The sequence below is a fragment of the Pipra filicauda genome, unplaced genomic scaffold (assembly GCF_003945595.2).
Source record: "Pipra filicauda isolate LSUMZ 115617 unplaced genomic scaffold, ASM394559v2 scaffold316_size853178_pilon, whole genome shotgun sequence".
Taxonomy (NCBI): Eukaryota; Metazoa; Chordata; class Aves; order Passeriformes; family Pipridae; genus Pipra; species Pipra filicauda.
In genome coordinates this window covers 404,794-421,140 of record NW_024104439.1, presented here as the reverse complement: position 1 = coordinate 421,140, position 16,347 = coordinate 404,794, and the positions used below count along the sequence as shown (strand labels likewise).

Below are 16,347 nucleotides of genomic sequence, written 5' to 3'. Positions count from 1 at the left end.
AAACACTTATGTTTGTAACCAAGTTCTACAATTAGCATTACTTGTCTCCTTTCTCAGTGCAAGTTTATTACCTTAACTTGCATAAGACTGTAGAGCATAATCCATGTACCTTTAAGTAGTAGTTGGTACACTGTGAACAGATGTTCTACAGAAATAAATTTTTGTAGTAATTTGGATAGTTCTACCATTCTGACAAGTAAGGTTCCCTTGGGCTGGTCTCCCGTACTCTCTACATCAGTCAGATGTTTACAGATTTCTTTAGAAACAATACCTGTCTTTACAAGGAGATAGTAAATAAGAAAAAAATATTGCTTTGTCATTTGCTCGTGCATTTTAATTCTTTAAAAATTTTAACAAAATATGGAAACAATACGTGGATATTACTTACAAATATCTTAGGTTAATGAAGCCAGTGTTCAGTCCCACTGAAGTAAGAGGCAAGAATAAAAATAGACATCTTTAACAGCACTGCTTTAAGAGCCAGTGCTAATAAAGTGTGTAGCAGTGCATGAGTCATTTATTAGCCATCCCTAGAGAAGGCAGGTTTATTGTACTTATGTAGAGGATTAGGCACATCTAGTTCCTGCCACAGAGATTCCTTTTGTTCATTTCAGTAGAAAATATTTGTGTGATTCACACGACTCTCAAAAATCTTTTTGCTTAAGCCAAAAAAATGAGCATGTAAACCAGAAAAATACTCTAACTTCTGCTGCTTATGCTCTTGCTCATTATTTGAACTTCTGTAGAATTAACTTTCTATCCATTTACTAAATTAGGAAAGAAAATCTCTTACAGTAAAGCGAATAAGAGGTAGTAGCTTCCAGAAAGCATTCTCTTGCTTCTGCTGATTTGATGCAGTGCACTTTTTTAGAATAGCTTTGCATGAATCTGGATGTTACAAATTGCATCAATATGTCCATGTTAAACTCATGATTATCTTTGTAATTGTCTTCTGTTCCAACAGGAATTTCCACAGATGAAAACGGATCTACATCAGTTACCAGTCAGCCTGTGCATCAGAAGGACAGTACGCCATCTTTACTTGTAACAAGCAATTCTGATCAATTTCTGACGACTCCTGATGGAGAAGAAAAAGATATAAGCCAAGACAGTTCAGAATTAAAACACAGGTCTGCAAAGAAAGACTTGTTGGAGATAGACAGGTTTACTATTTGTGGAAACAGAATTGACTAAGATTGTTTGTTTGTTTTTTTTTTTTTAAATCAATGTGCTAAGGATACTGAGCTGTTGGGACAGCAGATGCTACCAGAATGGACAGTTGCCAAAAGGCACATAAATATTTATTTAAAAACTTAAATTATTAATGGCAAAAAAGAATATTAATTTCTTTCTACAAGTAACTTGGCTTGGTATCTGGTCGGGTCAAGTAAGTGATCTTTAGCTTGCCTCTTGGAAAATGTGGTGGATCGTGAGTCTCTAGCTTGGTGGCAGAGCTGCAGTATCACTTTGCTGGAAAACAGACTGGAAAAAAACATAATCCTGTTCTGCGTTATGAAACCATGCTTCCAGAACACTGTTTTTCATGAAGGTTCCTCCAGTGTAAGGATATTCCTGGAAATGTATGACAACTTGACCAGAAGCTTGCCTATCCTGTTACCGTGTTTTATTAAACATCTGCAAGCAGAATTCAAAACTTGTGCTTATATCAACAAACGCATAAAGCATTGGTGCATAACACATACACAAACCAGTAAGTCAAGATAGTTATTCTTGTCAACAAAAACCTTTTCAAGATGTATCTTGAAAATCTTGTAATCAGAATAAAATTTTGCCTTTAAGTGAAAGACTTACTGCATAGTATTTTATCTGAATACTAAACACCAAGGAAAGACCGCAGTAATGAAGGTTCTGCTTAACTGGGCAAATATGAAGCATATCCATTTTATGTGTTGTGTGTCCTGCAAGGCAAATTATTTAGAAAATTACTTTTAAAAGCTGAGGAATTTTTGTTGCTGTGGGAAAAGATCTTAAAGGGACACTTCTAATGTTTAGAAACAGCAATGTTAACTGCAGCGAAGAAGTGTCATGTTGGAACTGTATGTACGGCATTAACACAGCAGAAAAGAACTGCCTTTTGCATTTGACTCTTAGAAGAATGACATCTGTGTATTAACTTGCCTGAGAACATGCTTGTAAAAGCTAATACTGACAATCAAATCAGAATTATGCATCTTAATTTAATTGATTGGTTGTAGTCAAACTTCAGTAGATCTATAAAGCATTACAATGCATCTTAGTTTCTGATGTGAGATGCAGTTGTGAAAGAGTTCACAAAAGACGGTTTTGAATCCTCAGAACAAGAATGGATTAAATTTGAGCTCAAAACTTGGGCTCTGGAGTCTTGTATCAGAAGAGACCCCTTAGTTAATGATAAATTCTTCATATGTTGTTAAAACACAGCATTAGCTTCCTATGCCTTTCAGACATTTAAGTAAGCACCAGTTTCACTTTTCAAGGAAAGGTATCATAAAAGTACTTCAGTGCTGGACAAATGAAGACAATTTGCTTTTTGCTAATTTCATAACTTGTCAGAGTGGGAAAGCCCAAGTTTATTTGCTGTATGAACATTTGAAAGTTTAATGTATGTGCTAATCCCTGAAACTTGCAGGACTACAGTAATACAGCAAACGGAGGCAGTTGGACAGAGTTGTTACGTATCTGAGCAGACTTGGCAATGAGAACTGCAGTACAGGCAATGTGGTCTGCTCAGTGGGAACTTGTTGCTGCAGTCTTTCAGCCTCTCCTCTCCCATTAAGAGTAGTGGGAGTAATGGCCAAAATCTGTAGTTACTGATCAGGGATGAGAGTAAAAAGAAGAGGACTTGTGCTGTGGACAAATTAGAAATTCTTTAATTTTTGATGTATTTTATACTAATTGGAGATGTTCACACGTTGAAATTAAGATTATCTGTCAATTTGGTGTATCTTACTTCATAATTATTCAGCAGTTGCTAAAGAAAGCTTGAAATTGCTTTCATTTTTTTTCTGTTGAATGACATTCTGTATCAATTTTATAAGTGCATCTTGTGTGAAACTCAATAAAATTCAATTTTGTAATATTTGTTTAAAAAAGGAAAAGTACAGCGTTGAGATTTCTTTTTTAGTATTCAGAGTTGGTGATCTTGCAATGTATTTAATGTATTAAATTCTGATTTCCATAAAGTAAGATTCCTGCAAATGTGGGACACAAATGTGCATAAGAACTGGGTTATCAATGGCTTTACTTCAAATCTATTTCTGTAGCAGTTGGTTTATGCCACTTGTAGGAAGAAGTTTTTGATGCCAACCTATTATTAATTTGGTTTTTAAGGGCACACACCATGTAAATGAAAAAATACTGTATCTTAGGGGAGTTGTAATTTGTGTAGTCAGTTACTACAGCTGGTCTACTTACACCTACACAGCAAAGACAAATGTCAATGCAGAATAAGCACAGGCAAATCCTTCCCTGAGCACAAGGTGGTAGCAGTGGAAGGGTAATGGCTGATTGCACTTGGGTCCGAGTCCTGGCCTGGATCCTCCTGGGACTGGGAGCCTTGGTTGGTTTGTTTTGACAGTTGAATTGTGGTACCCAGATCTAAAGCAGTCTAAAGCTGGGCTTTGGGATACAGCTGGTACCTCTCTGCCTGCTGTGTAGGCATAACTTCATTGACCTGCAGGTCACCATGGTGCAAAGGTGTGCTCGAGGCACTGGTTGTAGAGGGCACTGCAAACACAACACTTCCCCTTAAACTCTGGAAGCCTCATAGGGGATCAGCTAGGCATGAAACATCATTGTTTCCTCTTGCTGCAAGCTCTCTGAGTGTTCTCATGTTTTTGTTCGTGATTTATAGGGATTCATTCCTTGGATATCTAGCAGTGAAGGGTCACAGCGGCTTCTCTGGCCCTGGGTGGTCCTCTCAGAACTCTACAGGTGGCTGAGGAGGAACAAACCACCAAACGATAAAACCCCAGCAACACCAAATTTCTCATCTATAGATGCAACTGTTTATTCAGGTTTTCTTGAAAAGCTCCTGTCTTAACACTGATATGTGTAAAAGCATCTGAAGTTAAGTAGTGAATAAGTGGAGTTCTTCAATTGATAAATCCCTCCAAAATTAAAATCTAGTCAAGCAGTGATATTTGAGCTGAAGTCACAGTTGCCAAATTAATTCCAAATGCACACATTGAGTACAGTATATATTCATAATTAGTATTATTCTTTATGGGAGCATTAAGGAACAACTGTTTTGACAGGATTATTTAATTAATCTTTTGAAGCCTTTCAGATGTTCAACAGCCAAACAGAATTTTCCCTCAAGCAAAGTAGTTTTACAATGACAAGCATGCTGTTAATTTACTTGCCTCTTAATTTAGAGTGAGTGTGTTGAAACTTTTCAGTTTTGTCTTGATTTTTGTGGTGCAAAATTTTCTGTACTCTAAGCATTTGTTTAGAATTTTGTTTCTGTGAGTCAGCATAGTTGATGAGGTCACTTGTTAAAGCCAGTATTTACCTAGTTGTGGCTGCTGTGCCAGCTCAGTTGTTGGCTACAGTTGTAAATCTATTTGGTGGTGGTAAGCAAGGATGAGTGCAACTTAATTATAGCACAAATGTACTCAAACTCTGTGAAACTCCTGAAACGCTGCAACATTTTGTCTTACAAACTGGGCTACTCCGTCCTGAGTAAACTAGGAGTTGTATCAACTCTGTCCATCTTGGGTAATCGTAGCTTCAGAAAGCTCTTCACGAGTGCTAAACAAGTTTGCTCTTAAAGTTTATTCAGAGTTTACGTGCTCTTTCTTAGAAATTTGGACTGTCTTAATTTTGCTGACTGCAGGGAAGCAAATAGCTTTGTGTAAGTATTGAACAGCTGGCAGAGGAGGCTGCAATGGGACCAACTTTATCACAAGGAAATTTTTCTGCATTTAGTGGTATGAGAGGCTTAGACTCTGAAGGCTGTCAAAAAACATCTGGTGCATCATTTCTGTATATGTGTTTCTCTAGGAGCATGGTAATGTTCATTGACCATACCTACCAATCCTGAGCCTAGTTACACTTTTTTTAGGACTTCAGTATACTCTGGTTTAGAAAAACATGTTGCCAATGGAGGAGTTGTAAGAGGGATCATAAATATATAAACACCAAAGAACACTCTTTAGTAATCTCAGAGCTCTTAAAAACAGAAAAACCCAAAATTACAATAGGTTTTAAAAATAGTTCTCAATTTTGACCAAAACACTCTTATCACTTTTGTGATGAAGTAAACTCAGATTTCAGAATGTGCCCTTGTTGTAACTACGCTGCCCACCTGTACCTCACAGCTGCTGCTTTAGGCTGTGTAGACTGTCATTTCTCCCATTCATCACTCATGTCTAGGAGAGCAATGCTAACAGGCAGAGCCGAGGCTTCACTCTAAATTGGAGGCAGTTCTGTCTGACAGCTGGACTGCAGGAAATGAGCACTGGGGGGAGAGGGAGGGAGACAGGTCGATTCTTCGTGAGTACAAAGATGTGGGTTTGCAGCAGCACTACCTTGAGTTCTATTTTTTTTAGGTTGACTCATGCAGTTCTATTTTAAACTTTGCTAAATAAATCCTATATTGCACAGGCAAACACATTGCATGTATTATATTTTGTTTATTACTTTCACATTTTTTTTATCAGAAATGACTTTTTAATCTTAGATTGGTGGTATGAGAGCTATGTTGCAAGGTAAGTATAATTTTAATAAAGCAATTTTTGGTTTATTATTTTAAAAATAAGTTTTATATTGGTTGTTCTTCCTATCTGTGTGCAGTTTGTTGACTACTTTCAATATCAGCAGTAGTCTGTTCCTGTGATGCCCAGTCCTGACAGATAGGGACTATGTTTATACAATTATGTCATAGAATCATTGAATTATTTGGGTTGGAAGGGACCTGAAATATCATCTAGTTCCAGCCCCTCTGCCATGGGTAGAGACACCTTCCACTAGACCAGGTTACTCAGAACCACATCCAACCTGGCCTTGGACACTTCCAGGGATGGGGTAGTGTGGTGGCTCAAACCACAGTTTCTCTGGATAGCCTGTTCTAGTGCCTCACCACCGTCACAGTAAAGAATTTCTTCCTAATATCTAGTCTAAACTTGCCCTCTTTTCAGTTTGAAGCTGTTTCCCCTTGTCCTGTCACTACATGCCCTTGTAAAATGTTTCTCTCCATCTTGTAGGCTCCTGATCTGCTGTTCCTGAAAATAGATTAAGTATCAAGGTAGCTCAGGAATCACTTGTTTGATGCTGACAGTTTAAAGTAAGTGGAATTGTGAAGTCTTGGAAAGTGATGCCTCTGATGTACTGAGAAGTGTGGAAATGAAACTTAAAATCCAGCATTGGACAGCACATTCTCAGGAGTGACATACCAAATTAACACAGGAGGGTGTGTGAGTTGATGCTAGCAAGTACAATCTGATGACAGACTGACTGTCACCAAAATTTTCCTGCAGATTTGATTTGAACTTGACACTTATTGAAGGCAGCAATAGAGCTATCAGCCACTTTCTGTCTACAGCCAAGGCAGCAGGAGCTGTGGTAAATGAGTTTCTTCTTGTATCGTGTGTATCTAACCTGTACATAACTATAAACCAGAGCCCCCTAAGTAACAAAAAGCTGTGGCCTAAAAGCCTCGTGAAACCTGTTAATTCTGTTTAGCATATTGTGGAGCATTTGAAAGTCTTTCCTAGTGTCTCGAAGAGAAATTGTTCAGGATAATGCTTTTCGCAGAAGAATTAATCAGGCATTTTCTTCTGCCCACTGTGGGTAATGCTCAGCAGATTGGGGTTCTAAAGCCTGTGTCACTTATATGGTTGCTAGTGATCCACAAAGAATATACATGCAGTTTTATTTATTAGAAAAAAAAAAAAAAAGAGAAAAGGAAGGAAGGATGGGGCTGATAAATAACAGTGGGGGAAAAAATGGAATTTTTGCAAATAGCCTCTGCAAATTTACAACTTCATCCATGAAGTGTAACAAACAGTAGGAGGAATATGCATTTGAGTGCACATTTCCAGAGATGCATTTTTGTATGTTTATGTGAAAGGGACAAATTAAGGTAAAGTCTTTTTTTCATTATTCCATGCTCCTAAGCTCTGCCATTTGGTCACTTTGCCTGTCAGCCTAACCCCTTCAAATCAACTGAAGGGCCTCTGGATGGAATTCAGCTGTACCACTGGTTATTTGGTGCTTTGGGTTCCCCTGACTGGACACCAGATCTTCAAAGGATGTAGTTGCCTCTGCAAAGGAAAGTGCTCAGGACTTGGGGAAGGTCTTCCTTTGAGCAGCATTTTTTCTGATACCAGACAAGAAGTGCTTGTAGAGCAAGATGTGAATATGTAGATGAAAACAAACCCCTTGACTCACTGAGATGGGGGGAGGGGGAAAGGGGCTGGCCTTGGGCACTTGATAAAAGCAGATAATTTCTCTCCTTTGTTACACTGCTCAGGAATTTGGCCAGATATGGTTCCCCTCTGCTCATGGGTGCCAAGGTGATGCTGTGGCCTGATGTGAATGCTGACAGGCTCTCCTGAATTTAGACTGAACATAGAGAACAGAGCAGAAAATTGAGGCCTTTGTCAAGGTCACCTTTGTAACTGTAAATAATGTACCTTTTTGTCATGGCACAGAACTTTCCTACTTGACCTGCTGTTGTAGTAAGTAAATGGTGCACTTGCATCATGAGAGAATCATTGCACCTCAAAGCTGACAGCTGAGTGCTCAGGGAAGGGGAGATGGTGCTGTGGTGATGATGATGATGGCATTACTTGACTGGCACAGGAAGAAGACAGATGGGCCTTGTTCCACTTGCCCCATGTAAAATGGGATGAGTTTGTGTATGAGCATATAACAACCGGGCATACGCTGTGGGAGATGGGAATGAGAACACCAAGCTTCAGCCAGTGCCTCGTAGAAGGCAAAGGAGGCATCAGAGTTATCCTACAAGTACAGCGGCTCAAGCCCTTCCACACTGGACCTTTCAAAGCTACTTGCCTTATTAGGCCATACATACACACAGCAGTCACAGCTTGTAAAGAAGCAGGGAAAGACAGTCCAGTACACTAGGCTAGAGCAGCTAGAGTGTTCTGGGATGCCAGTGTCAAAATTTGGATCTTTCTGGTTCCATTCTGCTGCAGTTCCCTCCTTGTTCCTCTGCGTTGGTGCTTGTCCAGCACAGGTGGCCAGGTTCCCTGCCACAAGAGCAGTGGAGAGCAGCTTGGTGCCAGGGATGAGGTTTGTCCTCTGCGCTGTTCAGGTGGTATCTTGCTTGTTTTGTTCTAGCACTCACTGCTGCACTCACTTCTAGTTTACTTATTTTTAAATCTTATTAATCAAGCCTAATCTTTGGTATCAGAAGCTGGATAGAGCTCTTTATTTTAGCTCAGGTCCTGTCCAATGCAGCATCCAATTCATGTACCTCCTGATAGGCATTTGCTTAACATCTTTCTCAATCTCAAATGAGAGAGATCCCACAACCTTCTTGAACAGTAAATATGACCACTGCAAATGCTGTTGTTACCTTCCTACTGTCTGTTTTTTTCTTACTGAAATTCAACCCTCCTTACTTTTTGTCCATCCTGGACATTTGCCTCTCCCTCTCTTTTCCTCTTACATCGTTGGCAGCTGAGACTGCTTCATCTTTCCCTTCAGGCTCCTTTGCTCAACCACCCCAATGAGTTCAGCTTTTGTTTGTCTGGAGAGCACGTCCCATGCTCATCCTGAGCACAGAACTCCAGCTGATGCTTTCCAACCCAGCTGAGCTGAGCCTGAGCCACCTTTTAGCTACCATATCCTGATATGGAATTTACTTCTTAAAAACAGGATGCCACTTCTGACCCAGGAGAGTTTGAATGTGCTGCAGGATCTATATGCTTCCAATGGAACTGCCTGATTGTTCCCAGTCCTGCACTTGTGCTCAAGTGTAGTGCTGCCAAAAACGTAAAATCCTGTATTAGAGCTGCTTTGGTTCAATTTTTTTATCATCTGTTTCTGTGATTAGTCAAGTTTGTTTTGAACTCCTGTTGTGTAGTGTATCCACACCCTGCCCTTTACCTTTGGCACCAGTCCAATACTGCTGATTAAAAACACTGAATAGCAATGGAGCATGAAGAGACCCCTGCAGAAACTTACTGTTGTATGATGATGAACCAGTGATAAATATTCCCAAGCAGGATTTCCCAAAAAGCTTCGTCAGCTGCTCCAAGTAATTTTAATCTGTACTGTTTCCTTAGTTTGAGAATATCATGTGAAAGTATCAAAAGCCTCATGAAAGTCAACATATGTGATTATCTGCTGCTTCTCACCTTTTGGTGTATTATGTTCTTGAAGGGCAATGCACTGGTTTGAAATGATCTGACAAATTTATGCTGGCTGTCATTCATCATCATGTTACTCTTCAAGCGCTAAAAAGAACAAAACCCAAATCTGATTACGTGCCCAGAAAAATTCTGGAAAACTGCAGTTGGTTTGATCTATCGTTTCCTATTTCCCTTTTTTACAGATTGCTCTTTTACATCACAAGAAATCTGCTAACAGCTTTGTTAGCCACTTTTTGGAGTTTTTTGTTTTGGTGCCAAGAATAAGACCTAAGCTGAGTGAAAAATCTCACAAACCTGCATACTGATGTGGCAAGATCCATACGAGTCCCCATGAAACTGCTGGTGGTATATTTTATAGGGAGAATGGAGGGATTGTATTGCTGTGTTTTGTCTTAGTGCGGTGTTCCTACAAAGAAGAGTGATATGAATCTAGCAAGAAGGTCTCCTAATATGTAGTGCAAAGCCCTGCTAATGTGCCTTCGAGTATTTATGGGGATAAAAGGAGAAAAGTACTAAGCTATCACCAGAACTGATGTTTATCAAGGGCCCTTAAGGAGGAATAGAGAACAAAAGGAGATAAATCACTTAAGTGTGTTGTGATGTTCTAAGTGTCCAGTGATGAGAAGCAAGAAAGCAAAGCCTTGTCCAAGTCAGCCACCATGACCTTCAAAAACAGGGTAAAAGCTCTTCCCCTGTCCCTGTCTTTTGCCAGCTCAGGGAGACACAGTGGCAAGCAGCTCAGGCAGCGTTCATGCATCTGAAACATTCAGTGGAGGGATATTCCTTCCTGTCCTTCCCTTGGATTTATAATAACTTCTGGTCTTTGGGCTCTAGTTGAGACTGAATTTGTTTTGCTTACCAATGGGCTCCTGTTACTCTTTTCTACCAAATATTACTTAAGGCCTCCCCATCCTGGAAATTTGGCAGGCAACAGGGCTTCCCTTGTCAAAAGGATTCCCATCCTCCTCAACATCTCATGCAATGTCATCCCGTGGCTGAGGGTGACAAAGCCATCTTGGAAACATCATCTGTGTACTTCTCTCCAGGAAGAATTTGGCTCCACCTGATCCTTGAGCAGAAGGATTAGGATTTACAAGTCTGGAGCAACACTACCTGTTGTGCTGTTCTCCTGTTCAAGCCTATCTAATTACCATAGTTGAGCAGCCAGGGTCCCTCGGTGTGTGACTCCTGGCTGTCTTTGTGCCTCTCCAGTGCCTTTGAGGCTTAGGTGGTGACAGATATTCCATCTCCTGGGCAGGGGCCCTTCTATTAAGCCCAGATGAAAGTTCACCAGTCCCTGCTGATTTTCCCTTGCAGTGATGACTGTAAATTGGGTTTTTTTTGCTGAGATATTTCTTCTTTTCTACATCAAAGAGCGAATCCTTACTTGCTGGCAGGATATTGGGCAGCATAATAAACCATCTTTAATCTGGTGCTACCTGCTAAGAGCGGAAGCAGAGGAAGCCTGCAATACGTTCATTTCCTTTCTCCTTACCCTAGCAGATAGCACAAGGAATTAATCACTTTCTTCCTAACTATATTTTTAGTAGAAGACTGTTATCTTACCTCTTCTTGATCATCTCTTTTCCTAGACTAAAGTACCTTAACATTCTTTCCTCTAGACTTTCCATAATTTGTCTGCATCTTTGAAGTACTGGTCCCAAGACTGGAGGCCACCCTCCTGTTAAGGGTTCAGAAATAGCTTGTGTTGAAACAAAACCAACAGAATAATTATTCCCTTTCCATTTTATGCTCTTATTTAAATATCTTATAATTGATAAAGCAAATCTATTATGAAGTTGTCTCTGTCAGCATAAAGTTTGAATATTTCTCATGTAGCAGCAGGGCCAAACTGCACCAAGTTTGGGCTAGAATTTACAAGGATTTAGATGCTAATTAATTTTATTTAAGCACCTGAATGATTCTATGAAACTGATTTTTTTTTGCATATTCTGTTGAGATTGGCACTTCTCATTATTAAGGTGTAATAGCCATAAATACAGATTAATGGTTTTGTTCTGGGACCCCGACACCTTGATTACAGATAATCAAAAGTCATTTTCTTTCAAGACCCAAAGCAGGCAAATTAAGATGCAATATCAGCTCCACTTACAATGTCACTATCTTGACATGAACTCCTTGATGTAGTGCTGTGAAGGGGAGATGAAAGGTGCAAGCTTTGCCCAATTTCCTTTGCACTTCAATAATCTTTACATTTACACTTCCAGTGAGGTGTCAAAGATTTGGATGTTATATTTTTGGATGAGAATTGAAATAAAACACTTCAGGCATGAAGTTAAGTCCTTGAGCCTGTATTCTCAATGCAATTCCAGCAGACCACAAAGAATCTGAGACATACTTCACTCTGACAGGTTTTCTGTACAATGAATGTATTTTTATACGGTGCTAATTTGGTGTAAAGACCACAATCTTGTCTATAACATCTAATAAAAAAACCTAAAGTCAAATACTTGTTAAAAAAAATCCACCACAACAAACAAACCAACCCCACAAAAACAAACAAGCAAGCAAACAAAAACAAACAACACAAATGCAAACCAACCCAAAATCTCACAAAACCCACCCCACAATACTGCTATCAGGCAAATGATAGCAACTTCCTGGGCATTGCAATTTGCAAAAATCTTTGAAATTATGTGGGGCAGCTTCTTAGTTCTAGCTGACTTTTCCTAATTAAAACAAATTTAATTAGTAATTCCTAGGTTGCAAGTTGAAAGCACCACTATAGTTTGCCCTTCAATGCAGTAACATTTAAAGATACCTTTAATCTGAAGTAATTAATTAGGAAATACACTATAGATCCCCCTAGGCAAGTCCCCTAGCAAACAACTGGCACTACTTAAAAGCTTGTGTCTGCTTGAAAGTGATATACTTATGAAAAAGTATACCCCAAATTCTATAGCAGCTTTCACCTGAGCCACAATCCTTTCTGAAATGTGCATTAAATCCCTGTGCAAATATAATATCATGTTTTCATATTTCAGCCAATAATCTCAAAACCAATAAATCTCAATTAAGCTTCACAGCAGCACATTCTCTCACACTGGGACATAAAATACTATTTCTGCTTAAGAAATTCATGAAATGAAGAACAGGGAATCTAGCTCGCTGACCCAAAATCTGTCTCAGAGTAAGAAACAAGGCCAGAAGGACCTATAGTGCTGGTCCATCCTAAAGAACTGCACTTTTCTGAAGCAAAGGAAACTCTGTGATTTACTGTCATTGTGTTGGGCTTCATCAAGGGAATGTGCAAGGGGATTTCAAGCCCGGGCTTCAGGATTATCCATTCTCCGAGGATAAAATTCCAAGCAGGTTCACCCCTGTCTGAAGCACCGGGATTGATACACACCATGAGATTTGAAAAAAAGAAATAGATTCGGATAGCACTTGCTTTTCTTGGACCTCCAGGACACCTTTTCTATAAGTAGTAATTTTTTGGAAGCTTTTTGTTTGTAACCTGAAGAACTGGAGGCTTTTTCTCTAAAATAAATACATAAATTGCAGATTGTTGTACAATAAGAAGACCCCAGGAGTTCCAGCTTTAAGAAATACAGCAAGTGCAAGTGTTGTGAGACTGGCAGGACTGCAGTGCAAAAATGAGGCTTGTCACCTTAACTAAACTTTTTCTCCTAGGGTGAAATGCTACTCTACTGCAGAGAACCCACAGAAGAAATTTCGCATCAAATTACCATATAATTATAGGGGCTTATTAAGAGCAATCACAGTAAGAACTGAACAACTCCTAATTCCCATCTCTGTCATGAGCACACTAGTGAGTTGCCTTGGCTCTGTGTGCAGCTTCATTTCAAGGCAGCAATTAGAGCAGACCCATTTATGAATAGGCTTAGTTGAGATATGGCTTGCAGAACAATTTACTTTGACTGAACAGTTGTCACAAGTTGTTGAGTTTACAGTCACATACAGCTCTCTAGAGCTAATAATAATCTGATAAGACCGTGAACACTTTTTCTCTTTCCTTCTTTGATGCATATCTGAGAATTCTGAAAGCTAAGTTTAAAGAATACGTCTTCCTCTGTCCTGACCTTATGATTTCTCAGCATCTTTGAATGGTACAATTAGTGGTGAGAAGGCAGGTCTGCTCCAGATCTGATGTACCATTGGACCAAATTTAGTATGGCAATATTAAAATGATTGTACTGCTTTGGTGTGGTAAAGTGCACATTAATCATATCTACCAGTTAAGTTCTGACTGTTGGCAGCCATGCTCTACTGCAGCTCCTGAATTCACCTGGCAGAAGTGTCATTGGGTTAGTAGAAAGCTAACAGTAGAAATCAGGTTGGGTAACTACTGAAAAAGCATCTCTTCCTCTATTTTCATTTCATTTGAGCAACATTCTCCAAAACACATCAATCTGTATGTGTGTGCATAGTCCTGACCTAGAAATTGTTCTATGCAACGGAATGAAATTTAACTCTAGTCACACACTTGGGGTTGTGATCTGAATGCATCTTCCTCACTAACAGGACCATTTGTTACCCCGTAGCTACAACTGTACTGAGTCAAGACCAACCACTGTGCTACAGTTTTTAGGGGAACTGCAAAAGTATGTTGGGAATGACCACTGCTGTGTGGACACTTGAGGATAGTAACTGATGATCTGCAAACTTGACTTGAGTGAGTACCATATTCACCAGCAGAAGTTGAATGGGAGCATGAAAATGAAACAGCACAGCAATATCTCCTTTGCTAAACAAGGCAGTTTTCATCTGTTCATTACTCTGATGAAAAATACATTGAAACTACCTAACACAGCTTTAGGATGGCATTTTGATAGACCAGTTCTCTTCAACAAATTCTTTGAGTAAGTTGTTGTCTAAATTTATTTGTTTTGAAGAAAAATCACAAAATGTAAATCAAACACTTCTGTTTCAAAAGCCAAACATAATGCATCTCTATGGTTCTAGATTATAGAACTGATCAAAAATTTAGTAACACTGCTTGAAACAAATGCTGTTTCTCAAATATTCCTCAATGCAGACACGCTAAATATTCCATTAATTTCAGAGGGATACATTATCAACATCTTATTAGGAGGCTTTCTTAAGAGAGTCTGAAAGCAGAGTAACGCTCATCTTCATTGTCTTGTTCACGATAATGCAAGGACAAGCCATAAAGCAGCACAGATCATTGTACAAATTTCATTTGTAATTCAGGGACTTTCTTAATATGCTCATAGATTTCACTCTGGATTGCTGCACAACTGAACCAAGACAGTGGAAGATCAGAATGGTCTTTCAGACTGTTTTAGCTGCAGGAGGAAACTGAATGCGGATGCATCTTTAATGCGGTGCTGCTTCTTGGCAAACACTGGCACTGTTTAGCTGAGCCTGATGAAGAAAAGACAGGATGGTGTTTCCTTTCTAACATCTCATCAGCCTTACGGCCAGTACTCAGAGCCATGTCTTTATAGACTTTCTTTTAGGGTCCTGCTACAGGTGCTTTTGCAGCTGTACCCAAGGCAGTCCCCACTGGCCTCCTCTGAGTTCTTTCTCCTTCTCCTGTGCTCATACCTGCAACTACTTGAGCAATACCCAAGTGAGCTTTGTGGCTTAGCCTTGCCCTTAGTAAGATTCATAGATACCACTTCTGAAAACATATCCACTTTACTACAGTGGTTCTTTTCCCTTGTTGGGTGCGGTTTCAATGGGATAAATCCTGGTAACTGATGGAAAGAGATGAATTTGAATTACAGTGCCAAGGCTTACTGTGGTCTTCACATACACTTTCCCTCCTAAACTGTGACCTTCCTTTTAACATCCAGCCACTCATTCTCAGTGTGTTTATTTCCTGTTACAAGGTGCTTCTAACACCTAAATAATCTCATTTAACCTAACAGTGCCTTGTTTAACCCAGTGGTTCCCACTGTGGGTTTACAGAAAAACCAACCATGGCAGAGTCCAATGGTCATCAGAGAAAAGGACTGCATGAGCATAACAAACAGCATCTGCCTTTCCAAAGATGACCCTGTTTCACTGGCAATAGTGAAGAGATGGAGATAAATGCAACTGTGAATTAATGTACAAACAGGGTTGTCAAGAATTTCTCATTTCCAGTCACTTGGGACCACTTTTTCCAGAACATCTAGCATTGATACTAATAATCTCTCCATCTTTGATCTTCCAATTTTTTTTACAGCTTATTTATCTTTCACACATTTAATTCAAGTTGTTTGTGCTCTTTTATGGTCAACATATGTTGGAAACCTGAGCTTTGCAGGGAGACTCAGTCAGTGCTGCACAAGCTGTTGCAGTGTTTGAATGGGGCTGCTGGAGTTCTGCCAGAGAAGGTTGCTCTGGACCCACCCTGGTGGGCTTGCCTCTGTCTGTTCCCCAGACCATATAATATTCCTGATAGCTCTAATGATCAGGGAAGACACTTGCACACACAAACAAGAGGTAGTTCATATAATCTCCCACACAGATTTTCAACAATTGAGAGACTGAGCTGGGATTTGATATCTGTGAAGGACTTCAGTGAGAAATTTTCCAGGTTTATGTGCTGCTCTATCCAGTAGTTGTTTGATGTCCAACTCAGAAATACAAAACACCATTGTCACCAGAAATTCTTTTGATGGATATCTGAAAGATATTTCTAGTAGATTCCCTATTTCCTCTGAGGTCTCTGTATAAAAAATAAAATAAAATAAAATAAAATAAAATAAAATAAAATAAAATAAAATAAAATAAAAAGATTATTCACTCAGAAAACAAAGGAAACTTCTTGCATGTTGTTTTGACAAGAAGCCCAGTCAATTCCCAATGTTTACATAAACATTATATCCTCGAAAAAAATTGACTCTTCGCATCTGGAATATATGTTTTTCTGCCAGGTAACTTGTCTGTTTTCAATGTGCAGTTGCCATACAGGTGATTTCAGTGTAACTCTTCACAGCCACAACTGTCTGAATGAGAATCTTGGATTACTTCATGTAACAGGGTCTGCAGCCCTGCACAAGCAAAG

At 39.4% G+C, this 16,347-nt stretch overlaps 1 protein-coding gene across 5 annotated transcripts in view; it reads left to right on the top strand.

Moving 5' to 3' along the window:
* Positions 1-3,098, top strand: part of TAPT1 (transmembrane anterior posterior transformation 1) — a 51,454-nt gene extending 48,356 nt beyond the window's left edge. For all 5 annotated transcript variants that reach the window (XM_027729432.2, XM_027729431.2, XM_039383573.1 and 2 more), the window contains one exon: positions 965-3,098. In XM_027729432.2, the coding sequence (XP_027585233.1) occupies positions 965-1,194 (230 nt within the window). In that variant the 3' untranslated portion in view covers positions 1,195-3,098. The remainder of the gene's footprint in view (positions 1-964) is intronic.
* The last annotated feature ends 13,249 nt before the right edge of the window (positions 3,099-16,347 follow it).